General features: G+C 53.4%; 2 protein-coding genes across 19 annotated transcripts in view; one reads left to right on the top strand and one right to left on the bottom strand.

The window, feature by feature from the left end:
• TLE2 (TLE family member 2, transcriptional corepressor) overlaps positions 1-2,408 on the top strand; it is a 34,160-nt gene extending 31,752 nt beyond the window's left edge. For all 7 annotated transcript variants that reach the window (XM_077978997.1, XM_028839652.2, XM_015122441.3 and 4 more), the window contains one exon: positions 2,118-2,408. In XM_077978997.1, coding sequence (XP_077835123.1) covers positions 2,118-2,225 — 108 coding nt within the window. In that variant the 3' untranslated portion in view covers positions 2,226-2,408. The remainder of the gene's footprint in view (positions 1-2,117) is intronic.
• A 2,162-nt stretch (positions 2,409-4,570) lies between these two features.
• On the bottom strand, positions 4,571-23,026 carry TLE6 (TLE family member 6, subcortical maternal complex member). 12 transcript variants are annotated; one of them, XM_077979027.1, is made up of 17 exons: positions 22,637-23,026; positions 21,840-21,925; positions 19,645-19,727; positions 18,263-18,308; positions 17,646-17,687; positions 12,188-12,250; positions 11,841-12,096; positions 11,705-11,727; positions 11,298-11,364; positions 11,113-11,189; positions 10,960-10,997; positions 9,776-10,028; positions 9,306-9,556; positions 6,949-7,090; positions 6,089-6,239; positions 5,641-5,717; positions 4,571-4,856 (listed from the first exon to the last, which is right to left on the bottom strand). In XM_077979027.1, the coding sequence occupies exons 2-17, from the start codon at positions 21,888-21,890 to the stop codon at positions 4,752-4,754; spliced, it is 1,725 nt and encodes a 574-aa protein (XP_077835153.1). In that variant the 5' UTR covers positions 21,891-21,925; positions 22,637-23,026; the 3' UTR covers positions 4,571-4,751. The 12 variants fall into 12 exon arrangements, with proteins under 12 accessions (XP_077835153.1, XP_014977925.3, XP_077835154.1 ...); XM_015122439.3 differs by having other exon boundaries at positions 22,485-22,677; XM_077979028.1 differs by having other exon boundaries at positions 11,705-11,721; positions 22,485-22,677.
• Between the last annotated feature and the right edge of the window lie 1,484 nt (positions 23,027-24,510).

Below are 24,510 nucleotides of genomic sequence, written 5' to 3'. Positions count from 1 at the left end.
CCGTAGTCCCAGCTACTCAGGAGGCTGAGGCAGGAGAATGGTGTGAACCTGGAAGGCCCAGCTTGCAGTGAGCCGAGATCATGCCACTGCACTCCAGCCTGGGTGATAGAGCGAGACTCCGCCTCAAATAAATAAATAAAAATAAAATTTGCCTTTTTTTTTTTTTTGGAGACAGAGTCTTGCTCTATCTCCCAGGCTGGAGTGCAGTGGCAATCTTGGCTCACTGCAACCTCCATCTCCTGGGTTCAAGCCATTCTCCTGCCTCAGCCTCCTGCGTAGCTGGGATTACGGACATGCACCACCATGCCTGGCTAATTTTTGTATTTTTAATGGAGATGAGGTTTCACCATGTTGTCTAGGCTGGTCTTAAACTTCTGACCTCAGGTGATCTGCCTGCCTTGGCCTCTCAAAGTGTTGGGATTACAGGCGTGAGCCACTGCGCTAAGCTGTTTTTCAAATTTTATATCCCCATCAGCAATGATCAAGGTTTTAAAATTCTCTGCATCCTCACCAACACTTGTTATTGGCTGTCTTTTTAATGATGCCTGTCCTGGTTGGTAAAGTTTTTTTTTTTTTTTTGAGACGGAGTCTCGCTGTGTCTCCCAGGCTGGAATGCAGTGGCGCGATCTCGGCTCACTGCAACCTCGGCCTCCCGGGTTCAAGTGATTCTCCTGCCTCAGCCTCCCGAGTAGCTGGGACTACAGGCACCACGTCCAGCTAATTTTTTGTATTTTTTAGTAGAGACGAGGTTTCACCGTGTTAGCCAGGATGGTCTTGATCTCCTGACCTCATGATCCACCCACCTTGGCCTCCCAAAGTTTCGGCATTATAGGCGTGAGCCACCATGGCCGGTGTTTTTGTTGTTTTTTGACATGGAGTCCTGCTTTGTTGCCCAGCCTGGAGTGCGATGGCATGATCTCAGCTCACTGCAGCCTCCACCTCCTGGATTGAAGCAATTCTCCTCCCTCAGCTTCCCAAGTAGCTGGCATTACATGTGTCCACCCCCATGCCTGGCTAAGTTTTGTATTTTTAGCAGAGACGGGGATTCCCCATGTTGGCCAGGCTGGTCTGGAACTCCTGACGTGCTGAGATGACGGGCGTGAGCCACTGTGCCCGGCCCAGTTTTTATATTTTTAAAGGGTTGTAAGAAAAAAATCCCAGAATATGTGACACAGACTTATTTAGACTTTAGGCAAAGCCTAAAATATTTACCAGGCCCTTTGTGAAGTTTGCCAATCCCTGGTCTAGGCCATCGCCTTGGCCCTCTGCTGTGCTGTGTGACATCATGCCTGGTTCACACCCACTCTGAGCGTCTCAGAAAGGGCAGCACTTCAGTTCCATCTCTCTTGGTATTGAGGGAATGGAGGCCCTGCTCTGCCTATCAGACTTAGCTCCAAAGCACCTGTCTCTAGAAAACAGGTCACTCTTGGGAGGCCGAGATAGGCAGATCACAAGGTCAGGAGATCAAGACCATCCTGGCTAACATGGTGAAACTCCATCTCTACTAAAAAATACAAAAAACTAGCCGGGCGAGGTGGCGGCGCCTGTAGTCCCAGCTACTCGGGAGGCTGAGGCAGGAGAATGGCGTAAACCCGGGAGGCGGAGCTTGCAGTGAGCTGAGATCCGGCCACCGCACTCCAGCCTGGGCGACAGAGCAAGACTCCGTCTCAAAAAAAAAAAAAAAAGAAAACAGGTCACTCAGCCAGGCGTACTGGCTCACACCTGTCATCCCAGCATTTCGGGAGGCAGAGGCAGTGGATCACCTGAGGTCAGGAGTTCCAGACCAGCCTGGACAACATGGGGAAACCCTGTCTGTAGTAAAAATACAAAAACTGGCCGGGCATGGTGGCAGGCACCTATAATCCCAGCTACTCGGGAGGCTGAGGCAGGAGAATGTCTTGAACCCAGGAGGCGGAGGTTGCAGTGAGTCGAGACCACGCTGCTTTACTTTAGCCTGGGCGACAAGAGCAAAACTCCATCTCAAAAAAAAAGGAAATGCGTCACTCAGTAGGCAACTCCTGGCCTCCTATGCCCGACTCCGCCCCAGCCTTGCCCACACACCCATCTGTGGAGACCATGCCTCACCGTGCCCTTTTCTCTCCCCCTTCCCTTGGCAGTCCAAGGAGTCATCCTCAGTCCTGAGTTGTGACATCTCCAGGAATAACAAATACATCGTGACAGGCTCGGGGGACAAGAAGGCCACCGTGTATGAGGTGGTCTACTGAGATATGACCCCCCCTTCCTGTACCCGAACTCCGGACTCCTAGGGGAAGCAGCAACCGCCTCGCAGCCCTGCCTAGGAACCGTTCAGCCCACTGCTCTCTGGTCAACAGCTTCACACCTTCCCCTGCTGCATGTGGGGGCCGATGGGCAGAGGACCTTGGTAGAAATAAAATGTATTTATCACATCCGCATTTCTCTCTCGGGCTGGGGAACCGGTGATCATTGCTTCTCTTGGGCACGGTTACTGAGAGGTGATCATGTCCTGGGAATCATACATAACGAGAATTCATTCTGGGGCAGGCGCGGTGGCTCACGTAATCCCAGCACTTTGGGAGACCAAGGTGGGCGGATCATGAAGTCAGGAGATCGAGATCATCCTGGCTAACACGGTGAAACCCTGTCTCTACTAAAAACACAAAAAATGTGGCGGGCGCCTGTAGTCCCAGCTACTCGGGAGGCTGAGGCAGGAGAATGACGTGAACCCAGGAGGCGGAGCTTGCAGTGCAGAGGCCGAGATCGTGCCACTGCACTCTAGCCTGGGCGACAGAGTGAGAATCAAAAAAAAAAATTCTGCAGGATATTCAGAGGTGTCTGCCTGGTGTGTGAGAGTCATTCCGAGACACAGGAGTTGCCTTGGGAGGATGGTTTAGATGCTACTGTGTAACAAGTAGCCCCCTAGTCTCTGGGTTGACACGTTGATTTCTTGCTCATGCCCACATGGTATACAGGGCTCTACTCCAGGCAGTCACTCAGGCCTCCAGGTAGAAATTTTGAGATAGTCCCACTCTGTGGCCCAGGCTGGAGTACAATGGTACCATCTCAGCTCACTGCATCTCACCTCCGCCTCCTGGGCTCAAACAATTCTCCTGCCTCAGCCTCCCGAGTAGCCGGGATGGCAGAAATACTACCACGTGCAGCTAATTTTTGCATTTTTATTAGAGACAGGGTTTCACCACGTTGGCCAGGCTGGTCTCGAACTCCTAACCTCAGGTGATCGACCCACCTCAACCTCCCAAAGTGCCTAGATTACAGACAGGAGCCACTGCACCCAGCCTGGAATTTTAAGGCAGGGTCTCGCTCTGATGCCCAGCCTGGAGTGCTGTGGTACAATCACAGCTCACCTCAACCTCCTGGGCTCAAGCAATCCTTCCGCCTCAGCCTCCCAAGTACCCAGGACTATAGTCATGTACCACCACCATGCCTGGTTAACTTATTTTAGAGATGGGTTCTCACTATGCTGCCCAGGCTGGTCTCAAACTCCTGGGCTCAAGTGATCTGCCCACATTGGCCTCCCAAAGTACTGGTTTTACAGGCATGAGCCACTCTACCTGGCCAACACATTATCTTTTTTGAGACAGGGTCTTGCTGTCGCCCAGGCTGGAGTGCAGTAGTGCGATCTCAGTTCACTGCAACCTCTGCCTACTGGGCTCAAGTGATTCTCCTGTCTCAGCCTCCTGAATAGCTGGGATTACAGGCACACACCACCACGCCCAGCTAATTTCTGTATTTTTAGTAGAGATGGGGTTTTACCATATTGGCCAGGCTGGTCTCAAACACCTGACCCCAGGTGATCTGTCCACCTCGGCCTCCCAAAGTGCTGGGATTACAGACATGAGCTACCGCACCCAGTCCCAAGACCCTATCTAAAAAACAAAAACAAAAAAATTATCCCAAGATTCAGCCTAAGTACAAGGGGTAGGGGGAAAAAAGGGCAGAGCAGATAGCTATTCAGAGTGTAGCCAAATTTCCTGTGAGATTCTTAGAAACTTTTTTATAAGACAGAGTCTTGCTCTGTCACCAGGCTGGAGTGCAGTGGCACGATCTCAGCTCACTGCAACCTCCGTCTCCCGGGTTCAAGCGATTCTCCTGCCTCAGCCGTCCAAGTAGCTGGGACTACAGACACCCGCCATCATGCCCAGCTCATTTTTGTATTTGTAGTAGAGACGGGGTTTCACCATGTTGGCCAGGATGGTCTCGATCTCTTGACCTCATGATCTGCCCCCCTCAGCCTCCCAAAGTGCTGGGATTACAGGCATGAGCCACCACATCTGGCATCTACAAAAAAATTAGCCGGGCATGGTGGTGCACATCTGTAGTCTCAGCTACTCAAGAGGCTAAGGCAGGGGGATGGCTTGAGACCAGGAGTTGGAGAGGCTGCAATGAATAATGATGGCACCATCACATTCCAGACTGCATGACAGAGTGAGACCCTGCCTCAAAAAAAAAAAAAAAAAAAAAAAGGCTTAGAGCCACAGGCTGGATGAAGTCCTTTCAGATTTCCAGAAGTTGAGCAGGGACGGGATGGGAAGGCCCCTTTCCCTTCAGAGGACAGGACACATCCACTCTCTGCCTTTCCCGGGTGCTTTATTACAGGTGACGGCGGTCAGTCTGTACACCACAGACTGGATTGTGCGATGCCATAGAAGATCCTTCCCACTTCCCTCCACCATGACCCCCCCTGGTTGGGGGAAAAAAAAAAAAGGTGGATGCAAAGAGGAGCCGGAGTTGGATGACAGCAGCGAGGCCCCTCAGTAGGTGATCTGGTACACGGAGGCGTGCTCCCCGGAGCCTGTGACAATGAGGCGGTTGTTGGAAGAGATGTCACAGCACGTGATTGGGGACGTCTCGGGCACCTGGAGGGGGGCAGTGGGCAGTGAACTGGGGTAGGGCTTACACACCCCTGGTCTCTACCCGTTAGCTCAAGCATGAAGCATCGTCTCTTCGAAGACAGACAAGGTCCTGCTCTGTTGCCCAGGCGGGAGTGCAGTGGTACAATCTCAGCTCACTGCAGCCTTGACTTCCTGGACTCGAGCAATCTTCCTGCCTCAGCCTCCCAAGTAGCTGGGACCACAGGTGCACACCACCACACTCAGCTAATTATCATTTTATTTTTTGAGACGGAGTCTCGCTCTGTTGCCCAGGCTGCAGTGCAGTGGCGCAATCTCTGCTCATTGCAGGCTCTGTCTTCTGGGCTCAAGCCATTCTCCTGCCTCAGCCTCCCAAGTAGCTGGGACTACAGGTGCTCACCACCACGCCCGGCTAATTTTTTGTATTTTTAGTAGAGACGGGGATTCACCGTGTTAGCCAGGATGGTCTCAGTCTCCTGACCTCATGATCCACCTGCCTCGGCCTCCCAAAGTGCTGGGATTACAGACGTGAGCCACTGCGCCCGGCTCAGCTAATTATTTTTTATAGAGATGGGGTCTCACTATGTTGGCCAGGCTGGTCTCGAACTCCTAAGCTTAAGGCATCTTCCCGCATCAGCCTCCCAAAATGCTGGGATTAAAGCCATGAGCCACCACACCTGGCTAATTTTTAAACTGTTTGTAGAGACAGTGTCTTGCTGTGTTGCCCAGGCTGTAAACATGGTCCCTTTGGGGCCACCCCCCAGGTCCTGCCCCCAGCCCATCGCAGTACCTGGAACACTTTTGTCCCTGTTGGCATGCTGTAGACACCAAGGAAGTCATCCATCCCAACGCTTGCCCACCACTGGCCTGGGAGAAATGGGGACACCAGCAGCTGAAGGTGGGGGGAGGACCACGCTGGGGGCAGGGGGGCGGAGATGGGGGAGAAGGACCATGCTGGGGGCAGGGGGGTGGGGGTGGGGGAGAAGGACCACGCTGGGGGCAGGGAGTCAAGGGGGAAGGACCATGGGGAGGGGGGAAGGGCCATTGTGGAGGCAAGGGCCATGGGGTGGGGAGGGCACAGGCACCCACCTCCTTCCCTCCCTCATCCCCAGGCAACAGCATCCCCAAAACTTGTTTCTGCTACAGATGGGTTCTGAGGTGTCCTAGAGGGTTGGGTGGGGTCTTGTGGGAGGCTGGGGGCTGCAGGGGAGTCCCCCCACCTTCCACCAGCCGCTTACCAAAGGGGGAGAACTTGGTGCTCAGGATGACGCTGTCTTTCTGTCCCACCATGTGCCGCTGGCTCCCGCTGGTGCTCTGCAGCCACTGCTGGCCATTGGCCATGCCCAGCAGCAGCCAGTCCTCCTGGGGGCTGTGGGACAGGCTCATTATCTGGGTAATGGGCAATGGGGAGGGAGGAACCTGGTTAGGTCCCAGCCTGGCCCAGGAAGCAGGTAGGAGCCTGGGGACCTACCCTGGAGGCCGAGTGACTGACCCCTTTCTAGCTATGCAGCCCTGGGACAAGCAACTTCCTATCTGTGCCTCAGTTTGTTGGTCTGTAAAATGGAGAGTCTTCCCTACTTTGCACCCAATATAGCATGAGTGTTTGAGATGCAGTCTCGCTCTGTTGCCAGGCTGGAGTACAAAGGTATGATCTTGGCTCACTGCAACCTCCGCCTCCCGGGGTTCAAGCGATTCTCCTGCATCAGCTTCCCGGGAAGCTGGGATTACAGGCATGCACCACCACGCCCGGCTAATTATTCTGTATTTTTTAGTAGAGACGGGGTTTCACCACGTTGGTCAGGCTGGTCTTGAACTTCTGACCTAAAATGATCCGCCTACCTTGGCCTCCCAAAGGGCTGAGATTACAGGTGTGAGCCTCCGTGTCCAGCCCTCATTTTTGTATTTTTAATAGACATGGGGTTTCATTATGTTGGCCAGGCTGGTTTCAAACTCCCGACCTCAGGAGATCCACCCGCCTCGGCCTCCCAAAGTGCTAGGATTACAGGCATGAGCCACCGTGCCCGGCCTCAACCTCATTTTTTAATGTGAGGACCAGAGGATGCCTGGCTGAGCAGACCCCATCCCAGCCTCCACGCACCTGAGACTCATATTGGTACTCCAGAGGCTTCATGATGGTCCTCTGGTCCCAGCACCGCAGACAGGCATCCAGCCCCCCAGTCCAGATGTTGTAGCCCTTGACCACCATACTCTTGACTCCATCAGGGTAACCTGTGAGGTCCCTGGCAGAAGGGACATCGGGAGGCAATCAGGCCAAGACTCTGAGGTTTGGGCCCCCAGAAACACCAGTCACTACATTTGGGCATGAAAAGGACGGTGCCACCACCCACAAATCTCTGCCTTCACAGAGTATCAAAGTTGGCAGAAAATGGACACAGGATCTAGTGCCGGCCCCTTGCAGCCCTCAGTCTCCCTTCTCCATCCACCTGGGCCTCCCCTTGGTCTCACCCAGGCCTCCCCTTGCCTCTTTTATCCTGAATCTACCCAAGTTCCAAGGCAGGTCTACAGGAATCCCTTCAAGCAGGGAAGGGGAATAGTGGTGGACGGGTGGTGTGCTGTATTTTACGTCAGTCATTGCTTCCTGCAAACATGCTGATAGATATTTTATATATTATATACATATTTTACATGTATTTTTTAGATGGAGTCTTGTTTTGTTGCCCAGTCTGAAGTGCAGCAGCACGATCTCGGCTCACTGCAACCTCTGCCTCCCGGGTTCAAGTGACTTTAGCACCTCAGCCTCCCGAGTAGCTGAGATTACAGGAATGGACCACCACGCCTGACTAATTATGTATTTTTAGTAGAGATGAGGTTTCTCCATGTTAGGCTGGTCTCAAATTCCCGACCTCAGGTGATCTGCCTGCCTCGGCCTCCCAAAGTGCTGGGATTATAGGCATGAGCCACCGTGCCTGGCATGCATGTGTATATATACACATACACACATATACATGTGTATATATGTATGTATGTGTATATATGCATATATATGTGTGTGTATATATATGTGTGTGTGTGTGTATATATATATATATTTTTTTTGAGATGGAGTCTCATTTTATTGCCTAGTTTGGAGTGTAGCAGCATGATCTCAGCTAACTGCAACCTCTGCCTCCTGGATTCAAGCAATTTTAGTGCCTCAGCCTCCTAAGTGGCTGGGATTACAGGTGTGTGCCACCACACCTGGCTAATTTTTGCATCTTTAGTAGAGATGAGGTTTCACCATGTTGGTCAGGCTGGTCTCGAACTCCTGACCTCAGGTGATCCACCCACCTCAGTCTCCCAAAGTGCTGGGATTACAGACGTGAGCCACTGCGCCCAGCCTGTTATATATAATATATACATATTATATATATGTTGTTTTCTTTTTTTTGAGACGGAGTCTCGCTCTATCGCCCAGGCTGGAGTGCAGTGGCACAGATCTCAGCTCACTGCAAGCTCCGCCTCCCGGGTTCAAGCGATTCTCCTGCCTCAGCCTCCTGAGTAGCTGGGACTACAGGCGCCCACCACCACGCCCGGCTAATTTTTTTGTATTTTTAGTAGAGACAGGGTTTCACCGTGTTAGCTAGGATAGTCTTGATCTCCTGACCTCGTGATCTGCCCACCTTGGCCTCCCCCAAAGTGCTGGGAATACAGGTGTGAGCCACTGTGCCCGGCTAATTTATATATACATTTTTTTTTTCTTTTTTTTGAGACGGAGTCTTGCTCTGCCGCCCAGGCTGGAGTGCAATGGCCGGATCTCAGCTCACTGCAAGCTCCGCCTCCTGGGTTCACGCCATTCTCCTGCCTCAGCCTCCCGAGTAGTTGGAACTACAGGCACCCGCCACCATACCCGGCTAGTTTTTTTGTATTTTTTAGTAGAGACGGGGTTTCACCATGTTAGCCAGGATGGTCTCGATCTCCTGACCTCGTGATCCGCCCGTCGCGGCCTCCCAAAGTGCTGGGATTACAGGCTTGAGCCACCGCGCCCGGCCTATACATATTTTTAAATAGATATGGGGTCTCATTATGTTACCCAGGTTAATCTCGAACTCCTGGGCTTACGCATTTCTCCCGTCTTGACCTCCCAAAGTGCTGGATTTACATTTTCGAGGCACCACGCCTAGCCTGCTGTTTTATATTTTTACAACAAATTTGCCCTTCTAACAAGCCTTTGAATTTGGGGCTGTCACATCCTGTGTCCAGGTGGGAAAACTGAGACAGACAAAAAGTAAAATGCCCTGGGATGCAAGGAACGCAGTCCAGCCAAGAGTCAAGTCCGCACCTCCAACTTTCTCAAATGCAAGTTCAAGGGGGCAAGGGGCTTTGGCTGGGAGAGTGCTATATCCCAGATTCAGGTGGCAGCAGGAAGGTGGGCGGAGGTGGTGGCAGGAAGGTGGGCGGAGGTGGCCACAGGAGGCTGGAAACAGGATGCTGCCCCTGCCCACCCCTCAAACACACCTGACCACACTGTGATCCCGCAGGTCCCAGATCCTGACCACGCCGTTGGTGAAGCTGGCAAAGGCCAGGTTGGCATCCAGGTTGGCATCTAGGGCCTGGCAGTTGAGACCTGCAGAGGGTAACTGCTCCTTCACGTGCAGGGAGGGCGCCGCCAGGTCCCACACACTCACGCTGGCCAGGTTGTAACCACCGGTGAGCAGGCTCCTGCTGTTTGAGGACAGCAGGCAGGTACGCAGGAAGGCCCCAGGGGTCTGGGATGGGCAGAGTCACCGTGAGCTGTCGCCCCCTGTGGCGTTCTGCCTGGACTGCTTTGCCTCATGAGAGCGAACTCCTATTCATCCTTTAGGTTCCTAGCTATTATGCCCCTTTTCCCTGGAAGCCCTCTCTCCACCATCTGGGCTCTCCCAGACTCAAACCTCAAACCCCGTTCCCAGAAGCCCTGCACCCCAGGAAACCAAGGCTACCCTCACCTGTACAGGCAGGTGGCTCTCTGGGAACCTGTCCTCAGCCACCTGGCCAGTCAGGCTCCAGACCTTGACGCCTCTTCTGCCACAGGTGAACACGTGCCGCGTGAAGCTGCTGATGGCTGTGGCGACCACGAGCTCCCCATGTGCCAAAATCCGCATCTTCTCCAGTTTGCACGGGACGGCGAGTCTCTTAGACTGCCCGGGCAAGGCATCTGGCCTCTTCCATGTATCTTCAAAGTCCTCAGGGTCCCAGGATCTTGGGAGGGGAGGCCTCGGGGTAACTGACCTGCCTGTGAGCCCCCTTTGCCCGGTGGGAGCCACACATCAAGGCCTAGAGGGGCTTCATTCTTTTTCAGATTTTGATCCCCCTCTCAAGGTCTTGTTTTACCCTCAGACTCCCCAAATGTCCTGCTCACATTCCTTCAAGTACTGTTCCTTTGCCACAGCCCTCCATATACTTCTGCTTTCTTCCCAGACTGCTTTGCTCCAGGAGGGAGAAATCCTATTCATCCTTTAGGGTCCTAGCTACTATGCCCCTTCCCCAGAAGCTTTCTTTGCCCCATATCTGGGTTCTCCCAGCGTCACTCCACAAGGTTGCAACAATCTGCATCCAGTTCTAACACAGCTACACCCCACCCCCTTCCATGAAAATGTCTTCCCCAAATGCCTTGAGCCCGGTATTGGGGCGACAATCCTGTGAACCTAACAATGAACTTTTTTTTAAATGGAATCTCGCTCTGTCACCCAGGCTGGAATGCAGTAGGGGTTATCTCGGCTCACTGCAAGCTCCGCCTCCCAGGTTCATACCATTCTCCTGTCTCAGCCTCCCAAGTAGCTGGGACTACAGGCGCCCGCCACCACGCCCGGCTAAGTTTTTGGATTTTTAGTAGAGATGGGGTTTCACCGTGTTAGTCAGGATGGTCTCGATCTCCTGACCTTGTGATCTGCCCGCCTCGGCCTCCCAAAGTGCTGGGATTACAGACATGAGCCACCGCGCCTGGCCTAACACTGCACTTTTCTACCCAGCCTCTGCAGCTGCTGTTGGAGAGGATGGCAGAGTAGTGATGGGAAAGGGGGAAGAAAGTCTGACACCTGTTCCCCTCTATGTGCCGGGAACAGAAGTATAGACAGGAAGGAATTCCCGCTGACCCTCACCCCGCCCAAAAGCGAACAGTGCAGACACTTACATGGACTGTAGAAACGGAGAGGCTCTTCCTGGAGGCTCCTGTAGGTGGGGGAGATCACAGCTGCCCCCAGGCTCCCCACCCATCTGTGTCCACCTCCTCTACCCTACCTGGGCCGCCTTCATGCTGGGCTACCAGCTCGGGCCTGGGTCTCACCTGGACCACACGACACCTTGTGTTCCTGTCTTGGGAACCATTGGCGGGGCTGGCGGAGGTCTCAGGTGGCCTGGGGGCTAGTCGGGAGACAAGAGGGACTAAGCGACTTGCATTGGCTCCTAAGCGCAGGCTGCCCCCGACCCCATCCCGCCTGGAGTCTGTCGGCCCCCGCCCGCTGGGATTACTGGAGGCATCTTCGGGACACGGGTCCGCTCCTGGGTCACAGGATCCCAGCGTCTTGCTTTCCTGCCCCTGGGAAATGGAAAAGTCTCATTAGGCCTGTTAGGACCAGAAACCCTCAGGGATTCCTGGGCAGCGTGCACAGGGCTTGTCAACTGCCTGGGGTCCCATCTCCGGGTCCAGGCAGAGTTGCAGAGGTGTCAGGGTATAGGGTCCTGGAAGCCCTGGGCTGTGGGTCCTAGGCTGCTCCAGTATAGCCTCCTGGATCACCCAAGTGCCCCCCCGGGCGACCCGAGGGGCAGGACGGAAGGAAGGCAAATTGCACAGGAACCCCAGGTGCCTTGACCTGGGGGAGCCCAACTGTCTGCCTGGAAGCCCACCCCTCCAGGTAGGGCCGAGGTTGTTTACTCACCAGGCCTGGTGCCTGCTCTGTCTCTATGACAACGGAGAGGCGGAAGGGGACAGAGAGAGAACAGCAGGGTTCACTGCACAGCCCCTGGGATGCAGCCTGCGGCCGCCCCTTCCCTCTCAGCCTCGGGGACACTCACGTCTGTCTCTGGGCTTTGCCTTCTCATCTCGGACGCCGGCAAAAATCCGCCAGAGTTGCTCTGTCAGAGTGTCGTGCCAAAACCAAGGCTCCTTGTCCCAGAACAGCTGGGTCTCCGGCTGGTCGTCCGCCTCCAGAGGCCGCCGGAGCCAGTCGGAGGACCTGGTGGCCATGATGTCCTCAAAGCTTGACTCCTGCGGGGTCTTGTTCTCTGCCTGCCGGGGCGTCCCAGGGCTGACTGGTTCAGCAGGAGAGACCTGGCCCGGCAGGAACGAGGTGGTGACAGCTTTGAGGATGTACCTTCACCCAAACCTGTCCCCTCCCCTCCTCGAAGACCCAGACACCCACCTGCTCAGACTGGACACCCTGGAGTTGGCTGCAGCTCTCCACAATCTGTAAGAAGTTTCCTATCTAGAGGGAGGTTGGCAGCAAAACAGTTAAACGTTGTTGCAGTTAAGGGTTTGCAACCCTACAGCATGGTTATCCCCACCTGTCAAAGGAGGTTATCGCATCTACTTTTTTCTTTTTTTGAGACCGAGTCTCACTGCGTTGCCCAGGCGGGAATGCAGTGGCACCATCTCGGCTCACTGCAACCTCCGCCTCCCAGGTTCGAGTGAGTCTCTTGCCTCAGCCTCCTGAGTAGCTGGGATTACAGGTGCCCGCCACCACGCCCAGCTAATTTTTTTATTTTTAGTAAAGATGGGGTTCACCATGTTGGCCAGGCTGGTCTTGAACTGCTGACCTCAAGTGATCTGCCCATCTCAGTCTCGCTAAGTGCTGGGATTACAGGTGTAAGCCACTACCCCCGGCCTTCATCTACTTTTTTTGGAGCTAAGATCTCACTCTGACACCCAGGCGGGAGTGCAGTGGAGCGATGACAGCTCACTGTACTCTCCACCTCCCAGGCTCAAGTGATCCTCCCATCCCTCCTAGTCAGCTCCTGAGTAGCTGGGGTTACAGGTGTGCACCACCATGCTCAGCTAATTTAAATACATTTTTTGTAGAAATGGGGGTCTCATTATATTGCCCAAGCTGGTCTTGAATTCCTGGCCTCAAGTGATCCTCCCACCTCTGCCTCCCAAAAGTGCTGGGATAACAGGTGTAAGCCACCGCACCCGGCCTACTGCACCTGGCATATATCTTTTTTTTTTTTTTTTTTTGAGACAGAGTCTAGCTCTGTCGCCCAGGCTGGAGTGCAGTGGCCATATCTCAGCTCACTGCAAGCTCCGCCTCCCGGGTTTAGGCCATTCTCCTGCCTCAGCCTCCCGAGTAGCTGGGACTATAGGCACCCGCCACCACGCCTGGCTAGTTTTTTGTATTTTTTTAGTAGAGATGGGGTTTCACCGTGTTAGCCAGGATAGTCTCGATCTCCTGACCTCGTGATCCGCCCATCTCGGCCTCCCAAAGTGCTGGGGTTACAGGCTTGAGCCACCATGCCCGGACTTTTTTTTTTTTTTTTTTTTTTTTTAAAGACTGAGTCTCACTCTGTTGCCCAGGCAGGAGTACAGTGATGTGATCTCGGCTCACTGCAACCTCTGTCTCCCAGGTTCAAGCAATTCTCCTGCCTCAGACGCCCAAGTAGCTGGGATTACAGGTGTGTGCCACCACACCAGCTGATTTTTTTTTTTTTTTTTTTTTTTGAGATGGAGTCTTCTCTGTCACCCAGACTGGAGTGCAGCAGTGTGATCTCGGCTCACTGCAAGCTCCACCTCCTAGGTTCATGCCATTCTCCTGCCTCAGCCTCCCGAGTAGCTGGACTACGGGCGCCCGCTACCACGCCTGGCTAATTTTTTTTTGTATTTTCAGTAGAGACGGGGTTTCACCGTGTTAGCCAGGATGGTCTCAATCTCCTGACCTCATGATCTGCCTGCCTCAGCCTCCCGAAGTGCTGGGTTTACAGGTGTGAGCCACCGTGCCCGGCTGATTTTTGTATTTTTTTTTTTTTTTTTTTTTTTTTTGAGACGGAGTCTCGCTGTGTCTCCCAGGCTGGAGTGCACTGGCGTGATCTCGGCTCACTGCAAGCTCCGCCTCCCGGGTTCACGCCATTCTCCCGCCTCAGCCTCCCAAGTAGCTGGGACTACAGGCGCCCGCCACCACGCCCGGCTAGTTTTTTGTATTTTTAGTAGAGACGGGGTTTCACCGTGTTAGCCAGGATGGTCTCGATCTCCTGACCTCATGATCCACCCGCCTCGGCCTCCCAAAGTGCTGGGATTACAGGCTTGAGCCACCGCGCCCGGCCGATTTTTGTATTTTTAAGTAGAGCCAGGGTTTCACCATGTTGGCTAGGCTGGTCTTGAACTCCTGAGCTCAGATGATTCTCCTGCCTGGGTCTCCCAAAGTGCTGGGATTACAGGTGTGAGCCACCACACCTGTAATCCCTTTTTGGGATGTTTTAAAAAGAAAACCTGCCCACCACCACCCTTTGCTTAAAATAGCTTCAAGCAGGCCAGGCACAGTGGGTGAAACCCCGTCTCTACTAAAAAATACAAAAAAAAAATTTAGCCAGGCTTGGTGGCGGGCACCTGTAGTCCCAGCTACTTGGGAGGCTGAGGCAGGAGAATGGCAGGTACCCAGGAGGTGAAGCTTGCAGTGAGCCAAGATCGTGCCACTGCACTCCAGCCTGGGCAACAGAGAGAGACTTTGTCTCAAAAAAAAAAAAAAAAAAAAAAAGGCTTCAAGCAGCAAAACAGCATTTGCTTAAACTTTGGAAAGATACTAAGAAACTGAGGGTTACCTGCTGGAGAGAATTGATAGAAACAGGTCAGTAATTTTTTTTTCTCTTTTGAGACAGTCTTGCTCTGTCACCCAGGCTGGAGTGCAGAGGCACGATCTCTGCTCACTGTAACCTCTGCCTCCTGGGTTAAAGCAATTCTCCTGCCTCAGCCTCACAAGTAGCTGGGATAACAGGCACCCGCCACCATGCCCAGCTAATTTTATATTTTTAGTAGAGACGAGGTTTCTCCATGTTGACCAGGCTGGTCTCGAACTCCTGACCTCAGGCAATCCGCCCGCCTCAGCCTCCCAAAGTGCTTGGATTACAGGTGTGAGCCACCGCACCCAGTCTGGTGTTTTTTATTTAAAACCAACAAACAACAATAATCAAGTCATCTGACCACTGCCAATCTCAAATTTAAATGTAGTTTCCCAGTAAACAATAAAATCTAGATCAACACCATCCAGTACACATATAATTGGAATCATATATTAATATAGTCATGCATATGAAATGTCTAGTAGCCATGTTCAAAGTATAAAGAAACTGGCCAGGTACAATGGCTCACACCTGTAATTCCAGCACTTTGAGAGACAGGCGGGCGGATCACCTGAGGTCAGGAGTTCGAGACCAGCCTGGCCAACATGGAAAAACCCCGTCTCTACTAAAAATATAAAAGTTAGCCAGGTGTGGTGGCCCTGGCCCATGCCTGTAATCCCAGCTACTAGGGAGGCTGAGGCAGGAGAATGGGTAGAACCCAGGAGGCAGAGGTTGCAGTGAGCTGGGATCCTGCCACTGCACTCCAGCCTGGGAGCCAGAGCCTGATCCGTCAAAACAACCACAAAAAAAGAAAGCAAGGTGAGTGATCCCTTAAGTTTTTTCTACAAACAGGCTACCTGTCTGTTTCCTTAGTAGGAAGGCGGAGGGAGGGGCGGGGAGGGGAGATCCTCCATCGGAGCCCTGCGGGGCGCTCCAGGCTGCTGTCTGCTGGGGCAGCCAGTGATGGATTTCCCAGCTGAGCCCGCCCAGCAGCAGCAAAGCCCAGGGGAGCCCTCTCCAATTCACCCCGCCTCGTTAATGCGCAATTTACCGGCACTTTAATGCGCTCAGCATGAAAAGTGTGGCTCCCTTCTGCCTGCTAGCAGGTCCTCCCGGGGGAGAGTGGCAGGCGGGCTGGCGGAGGAGGGGGCTGTGCGCTGATGGGGATTTTAAAAGCGCAGCAAGGAGGCTGGGAAAGCCCGGAACTGGAAGCAGGGGGTGGGGGAAGCGGGCTGCCCCGGAACACAGGCCAGACTGGGCTGCCAGGGATCCTGGGGCCTCCTGCAGTGGGGGCTAGGCAAGGACCCTCCTGGGTCTGGCTCTATCCTAAGTGGCTCCTTTGGGGCCCTCATCCCCTGCATATCCCGACGCTCGGCAGTTGTGGTCAGGTTCCTCCCAAAACGCGTCCGCAATTATTCAATTATTTCTCATCACTAAGCAACCAGCATTCCACACCTGGACTGTCCTAACTGGTTCCCGGGCTTCTGTCCTCATCCCTCCCCTTCTGTCCTCTCCGCAGTAGCCAGCGCCTGTCCTCTGTCCTCTGCAGCCCTCCATGGTTCCCACCTCCCTCCTTTGGGGTTCAAGTCCAAGTCCTCCCTGAAGCTCACAGGGCACCGTGTGGCCTACCCTGCCCCCCTCCTTCTCTCACTCTGCTCCAGCCACTCGGGTCCCCTCGCAGTGCCTTCAGCACCAACACGACAGATGCCATCCTGCCTTAGGGCCTTCGCACAGGCTGTGCCCTCTGCCTGAGATATCCCTCCCATCCCAGACAGCCACACTTCCTCTTTGATGTCCTTTAAGCGTCTGCTCAGATACCACCTTCTCACATGCCTTCCCCACACCCTGAATTGCAACCCTCACCCACCCTGGCCTCCCCAGTCCCCTGGGGGCTGCTCTCTTCCACCCCCCACCTTGCCCAGTCCTCACCCTCTAACACTCCATCTACCAGGCTCCACTCGCCCCAAGGGTGGAAAGCTCTGCGATGTTCTTTGCTATTTTCCTGGCTTCTACAATAGTATTTGGCAAGGAGGTGACGGATAAATATCTGTTGAATGAATAACCATGTTTTGGTTGCTTCCTGGCCCCCCTCACCCTGTTCCCTCCGCTGCCCCCCTCTCCTCCCAGGCCCTGCTAAGTTGCAGACACGGCCCTGGGCCCCTGCCAGTTACATCTGGCACAGGCGGAAAATCCTGCCAGTGCCTGGGAGAAAAGGCCAGGTGGCGGGAGGACGGGCAGGGCTGGAAGGCGTACTTCAGCTTGGGCCAGGCACCCTGGGTTGGCAGGTGGGAGCCTGGGCACCCCCCCTCCCCATGCAGAGCTCCCCTCGCTCCCATGTGCTATGGCCCCTCATTGAACACTCAGACATGCAGAGGAACACAGCGGGTGCCTGCCCCATCACGGGCTCTCTCTATCCAAAGCAACTGACCGGCATCTAGGTCGTGCAGGGGCCCAGGGAGCGGAAGGAGCAGGACTGACCCTCTCTTGGAAGAAGCTCAGACAGGACTGGAGATGCTCCCCAAGATACGGGGCCTCCGCTAATATCATGGGGGATTCCAAGTCAGGGTATGTCCCTCCTCTGCCAGCAGTCCCCTGTGGCTCCCACCTCCCTTGGGGTCAAAGCCCAAGTCTTTCCCATGGCTCACAAGGCTCTGCATGACCTGCCCCGTCCCCTCCCTGTCTTCACCATCGCCCCCTTTTTTTTTGAGACAGAGTCTCACTCGGTCACCCAGGCTGGAGTGCAGTGCCACAATCTCGCCTCACTGCAATCACTACCTTCCGGGTTCAAGCTATTCTCCTGCCTCAGCCTCCCAAGTGTCTGGGACTAGAGGTGCCCGCCACCACACCCGGCTAATTTTTGTATTTTTAGTAGAGATGGGGTTTCACCATGTTGGCCAGGCTGGTCTCAAACTCCTGACCTCAAGTGATCTGCCCTCCTCAGCCTCCCAAAGTGCTCGGATTACAGGCATGAACCACTGTGCCCGGCCCCACCTCTGTCCTTTCTCATGCCTTTCACGGAGGGACAGCCGCACCCCAGAGCTCCTGGTCACCCACCTGCTTATGATGTTCTGCCACATCCTGCTGGATCTTGTGCAGCTGCAAAGGGAAAACAGGGATCCCATCAGGAGGTGGTCTGGGTGTGAATGCTGTGTGACCCTGGGCAAGTTGCTCTACCTCTCTGGTCCCTACTCCACCCCCTGCCCCCACCTTAAAAAAATTTTTGTTTTCACCTTGTTTTCTCTTTTACTTTCATACTACGCTGATGTATGGTCCCTACTTTTTTTCTGAGAGGGAATCTTGCTCTGTCACCTGGGCTGGAGTACAGTGTGATCTCAGTTCACTGCAACCTCTGTCTCCCGGGCTCAAACGATTCTCCTGCCTCATCTTCCCGAGTAGCCGGTATTACAGGCACCCACCACCATGCCCGGCTAATTTTTGTATTTTTAGTACAGACAGGGGCTCTACCATGTTGGCCAGGCTGGTCTCAAACTCTTGACCTCAGGTGATCCACATGCCTTGGCCTCCCAAAGTGCTGGGATTACAGGCGTGAGGTACAGTGCCTGGCTGAAAAGAGCCTCTCTAGGGCACTCAGGAGGCAGGGCTGTGAAACCACTGCTTTGGCTTGTCCCAGTGGGGCCCTCCTTGGTTGGGGCTGCCTGGGTCTGGCTCACCGAGTAGTAAATGCTCTCCAATTCCGCAGCAAAATGAGGAGAAAACCTGAGGGGGAAAGAGGAGAGGCTGGAAGACCTGTGACTTCAGGACCCCTTCCCCAGAGTAAGCCCCGCCCTCAACCCCTAGGGAGGGTCTCAACGAAGCTGGAAGGCATTGGCTCCGGAAGCCAAATATAAGGCAGTGTCAAGAAGTTCAATAAAGATTTTAATGCAGTCTATTCTTTTTTTTTTTTTTTTTTTTGAGACAGTCTCTCTTGTCACCCAGGCTAGATAGAGTGTAGTGGCACGGTCTCAGCTCACTGCAACTTCCGCCTCCTGGGTTCAAGAGATTCTCCCACCTCAGCCTCCCGAGTAGCTGGGATTACAGGCACCCACCACCACGCCCAGCTAATTTTTTATTTTTAATGGTGAAAGTGTTTCACCATGGTGGCCAGGCTGGTCTCAAACTCCTGACCCCAGGTGATCGCCCACCTTGGACTCCCAAAGTGCTGGGATTACAGGCATGAGCCACCGCGCCCCACCCTGCCACTTTCTTCAATTTCTTTTTTTGAAACAGAATCTCACCCTGTTGCTCGGGCGAGGGTGCAGTGGTACAATCATGGCTCACTGCAGCCTCCAACTCCTGGGCTCAGATGATCCTCCTGCCTCAGTCTCCTGAGTAGCTGGGACTACAGGTATGCACCACCACACTCAGATTTTTATTTTTTAAGATATGGTGCCTCACTATGTTGCCAAGGCTGGTATTAAACTCCGGGCTCAAGCGATCCTCCTGCCTCTGCCTCCCAAAGTGCTGGGATTACAGGTACAAACCATTGCACCCAGCCCATGCAGTATATATATATATATACATATTTTTTTTTTTTGAGACGGAGTCTCACTCTGTAGCCTAGGCTAGAGTGCAGCGGTGTGAACACGGCTCACTGCAATCCTCCGCCTCCTGGGTTCAAGAGATTCTCCTGCCTCAGCTGGGATTACAGGCACCCACCACCACGCCTGGCTAATTTTTGTATTTTTTGTAGAGACGGGCTTTTACCATGTTGGCCAGGTTGATCTCGAGCTCCTGACCTCAAGGGATCCGCCCGCCTCTGCCTCCCAAAGTACTGGGATTGCAGGTGCGAGCCACCACACCCAGCCATTGCAGTATTTTTCAACAATAAAATTGAATGCCAACAAATCCATGTCGCACAGGAAAATCAACATATGAAACAAAAGCTGGGATGGGTATTGCTGGGTTCTCCATGCTGGGTATCGACATGGCTTCCTGTTCCTGAGCCTGTCTCTTGGGCCAGCAGTTTCTAGACCACTCACTAGGACCCCAAGGAGAGAGGCCAGGTGGGACCCCTTCCCAGCGTGGGACTGCCAGCCCCTGGAATTGCTCTCACCTGGGGAATTGCTTGAGCCGATTTAGAATGCCTTGATAATTCAGTGGTGGAGAGCTCTCAGAGTTCGAGATCCCAGGACGGGGCTGGAAAGGTCAAAGCAAGGTTACATAAAACTTACAATGCCCTGGCCGGGCACGGGTGGCTCACGCCTGTAATCCCAGCACTTTGGGAGGCTGAGACGGGCGGATCACGAGGTCAGGAGATTGAGACCATCCTGGCTAACACGGTGAAACCCTGTCTCTACTAAAAAAAAAAAAATACAAAAAACTAGCCGGGCGAGGTGGCGGGTGCCTGTAGTCCCAGCTTCTCGGGAGGCTGAGGCAGGAGAATGGCGTGAAACCGGGAGGCGGAGCTTGCAGTGAGCCCAGATTGCGCCACTGCACTCCAGCCTGGGTGACAGAGCGAGACTATCTCAAAACAAAAAAACAAAAAAAAAAACTTACAATGCCCCAAACACTCAAGACCCCAGGTCTCCATCTCAACCAGAGTATAGGTATTAGGTTGATGCAAAAGTAATTGTGGTTTTTGTTTTTGAAACAAGTCTTGCTGTCACCTAGGCTAGAGTGCAGGGGCACAATCTCAGCTCACTGCAACATCTGCCTCCCAGGTTCAAGTGATTGCCTGCCTCAGCCTTCCTAGTAGCTGGGATTACAGACGCCTCCCACCATGCCTGGCTAATTTTTATATTTTTAGTAGAGCTGGGGTTTCACCATCTTGGCCAGGCTGATCTCAACCTCCTGACCTCGTGATCCACCCGCCTCGGCCTCCCAAAGTGCTAGAATTACAGGCATGAACCACTGCGCCCGTCCTCTTATTTCAGTACCTAAAAGAGCATCTTCCATTTTGCACTTTGGCCTAAAGTCTAAAATATTCACCACATTCTTGTGATGAAAATAGAAGCACAAAATATTTTTAAAAATAAAAGGCCAGGCAAGGTGGTTCACGCCTGTAATCCCAGCACTTTGGGAGGCCGAGGTGAGCAGATCACCTGAGGTCAGGAGTTTGAGACAAGTCGAGGCAACTCAGCAAAACCCTGTCTCTACTAAAAATACAAAAATTAGCCGGGCATGGTGGCACACACCTGTAATCCCAGCTACTCGGGAGGTTGAGGCAGGAGAATCATTTGAACCTGGGAGGTGGAGGTTGCAGTGAGCCAAGATCGTGCCACTGCACTCCAGCCTGGGCGACAAGAGCAAGACTCAATAAAATAAAGTCTCTTGGCCAGGTGCAGTGGCTCACGCCTGTAATCCCAGCACTTTGGGAGGCTGAGGCGGGCAGATCACGAGGTCAGGAGCTCAAGACCAGACTGGCCAACATGGTGAAACCCCATCTCTACTAAAAATACAAAAAAAAAAATTGGTGGTCATGGTGGCAGGTGCCTGTAGTCCCAGCGACTCGGGAGGTGAGGCAGGAAAATCACTTGAACCCGGGAGGCGGAGGTTGCGGTGAGCCGAGATTGCGCCACTGCACTCCAGCCGAGGTGACAGTGTGAGACTCCGTCTCAAAAACAATAAAGTCATAAAGTCTCAAAACAAAATATTCCTCATCTGACCCCTTTACAAAAAAGAGAGTTTGCTCAGCCCTGAGAGCCTAAATTTACAAATGGTCATCTCTGGGACATAAAGTACAGGGAGCCCGGATTGCTTGTAAAATATTAACCAAATACGTGCTGTGTTCCTGTGTTTTTTATCACGTATGTGATTAGAAGCTACATTTTTTTTAAGGATGGGATCTCACTTTGTCACCAAGGCTGAAGTGCAATGCCTCAAACTCCTTGGGCTCAAGCAAAGCCTCTGCCTCAGGCTCCTGGGTAGCTACAACTACAGGCAGGCCCATGTCACTAGGCCCAGCTGATTCTTTTAATTTTTTTTTGTAGAGATGGGGGTCTCATTACGTTGTCCAGGCTGGTCTCAAACTCCTGGGCTCAAATGATCCTCCTACCTCGGCCTCCCAAAATGTTGAGATCACAGTTGTGAGCCACTGTGTCCAGCCTACACTTAATTTAAAAAAAAAAAAAAAAAACGGCTCCTTGGCACCTGTCTTGAATGTAGCAGTGACCGGTATTGTCTTCAGCTGTGAGGCCTGGATGAGGCCAGCCCAGGTCATAGGTGGATACAGGATGAGAAAGGGGCAGAACCTCATTGGGCTGACCTAGGTTTCCCTTGAGGGCTGATCCCACCCCATGCCCTCCTCACCGAAGTGCCTTTCGGGGGGCCCTTGGGGCTAGGCTGGTCCCTAGAGGTCATCTTCAGGCAGTAGCCTCCAGGACTTTAGCCAAAGTCTAAAACAAGGAGACAGCAGGTCTTGAAGGACAGAAAATAAGGCAGTGTCAGGGAGGGAGCCACCCCTTACCCCACCTGCACCTCCCGGTTTGGTAAGTCTCCAGGGCCCCAGTCCTGCGGTTCCCCCATGCGTTCCCTAGGTCCCGTCCTCACTTATCAATGCCTCCAGCTGCCCAGATTCGTGGGGCCGGGGACCCAGAAAGAACTGAACCCTGCCTCCCAGGCCTCACCCTAGGAGGTTGGGGTGGATGGTGCACATACACTCCCTGCTGGGGGAGCCCAGGGAAGGTCACCAAAGCTCAACCTTAGTTTTCAGACAATTTCCTAAAGTGCAGGGATATCACTAGAAAGGGGTTTTGAAGGATGAATAGGAGTTAGCCAGGTGCATTAGGCGGAATTCATCGGACAGAAGAAACGACCTCCCTCCACCTGCATCCCAGCTGCAGCACCAAGCTCCTTCCTTGCCTCAGTCCTGCCCTTCCACACCCCTGCAGCCCCTTCCCCGGCCCGGGAATCTTGGAGTCCCCCCAACCCCCAGGAAAACGCCTGGCAACTCACGTCCCTCACAGGGCGGAAGCTGCCGAGGTCAGCCAAGTTCAGGCCAAGAGGAAACTCCTCCTTCCCCCACCGGGGGCCATTTGACCCATCGGGCCCCGCCTTGTCCCGCCCTGTCCCTGCCCCGTCCCGCCCAGGCCCCACCCAGCCGCCACCTGGACCGCGAAGCGGATCAATGAAGGCGCAGTAGCTGCACGTGGGTTCGGGCTCGGGGTGGGCAGGCATCTGGCGGCGCTGGCCAATCGTGAGGCCGTTTGCGCACGTGGGTCGCGTACGCCCTCCCTGATTGGCCGGCTCTCCCCGGCTGCCGGCCAAGCTGTCACTCAGCGAGCCGGGAGCCTCCGCTTAACCCTTTCGGTCCCGCTGCCGGGAAGGGCGGAATTGCAGAGCTCTAGGCAATTTGGGGTCCCAGCGGGGGCGGGGATATTTAGGAGGGCGTGGGGCTTGAGGCTCGGAGGGTGGAACTTGGGGAAGGATAGGTGGCGAGTAGTTGCATTGTTTTACTCATTTTTAGCCTTGTCCGGAAGTGGCTTACGGCTGGAAGTGAGGAGTGGGAGGTGGGTGGGGTCAATCTTTAGCGCTCTCACCCCAATGCTTATATACGGGCTAATTATATTTTCCTCAATATTAAATAACGTGCAATGCAAACGAAGCTTCTAGTTCTCTTTCGGGAGCCAACTTACTGGGTTCCCTTGATGGTCCTAGCCCCGGGCTATGCATTTATCATATTGGAGCTCCCAGCCCAGTGACAAAGGCTCTGAGAGCAGAAAGCCCGACAGCAGAGGCCCTGAGGCTGGTACAGTACTGCCAGATCCAAGCCCGGGGTGGGAGAGAGTGGTGGGTATTCCAGATGGAGGGAATAGTGGAAGCTCTCAGGCAGAGCTGGGCTGGTTACAGGAGAAGACCGGGAGGCTAACGGGGCTGCGTGCACTCCGAACACGCCTGGGATGATTTCAGAGAGGTAAGTGGGTTGCTACAGAGCGAGAGAAACCTGCTATGTGGGGTGGTGGGGATAGGGGTAAGGGGATTCTGGAGTTCTGTTTCGGCCTATTCAAAATATGAAGGCAAAGCACCATGGCTCACACCTGTGATCCCAGCACTTTCGAAGGCTGAGGTGGGAGGATTGCTTGAGGCCAGGAGTTGGAGACCACTCTGGGCAATACAGTGACACCCCGTCTCTACAAAAAAATTTTAAAATTAGCCAAGTGTGGTGGTCATGCACCTGTAGTCTCAGCTACTGCGGAGGCTGAGGCAGGAGGATTGCGTAAGCCCACACTCCAGTCTGAGCAACAGAGCAAGACCCCATCTCAAAAAAAAACCCCAACATACATATTACATATACAATACATATATAAAATATATATTATATATAAAGTATATGTTATACATATATAAAGTATATATAATATATAAATATATGTTATACATATATAAAGCATATATAACATATAAAGTATAACATATAAAGTATATATAATATATATAAAGTATATATATTATATATATAAAATATATATATGTAGTGAGAGCCCAAGATTCTTTCTGTTTGGCCCAGAACCTGGTACTGGCATTAGCGGTTCGCTCTGCCAGGGACAGTCTCCCTCAGACAGCCACTGGCTGGCTCCTTACTCCCTCAGATCCCTACTTAGAAATCACCACATTGGGCCGGGCGCAGTGGTGCATGCCTGTAATCCCATCACTTTGGGAGGCAGAGGTGGGTGGATCACCTGAGGTCCAGAGTTCGAGACCAGCTTGGCCAACATGGTGAAACCCTATATCTACTAAAATACAAAAATTAGCCGGGTATGGTGGTAGGCACCTGTAGTCCCAGCTACTCAGGAGGCTGAGGCAGAAGAATCACTTGAATCTGGGAGACAGACGTTGCAGTGAGTTGAGATCGTGCCACTGCACTCCAGCCAGGGTGACAGAGCAAGAGTCTATCTCAGGAAAAAAAAAAAAAAATCACATCAGGCCAGGCGTGGTGGCTCACGCCTGTAATCCCAGCACTTTTAGAGGCTGAGGCGGGAGG

The sequence above is a fragment of the Macaca mulatta genome, chromosome 19 (assembly GCF_049350105.2).
Source record: "Macaca mulatta isolate MMU2019108-1 chromosome 19, T2T-MMU8v2.0, whole genome shotgun sequence".
Classification (NCBI taxonomy): Eukaryota; Metazoa; Chordata; class Mammalia; order Primates; family Cercopithecidae; genus Macaca; species Macaca mulatta.
This window is presented reverse-complemented; position numbering and strand designations above follow the sequence as displayed.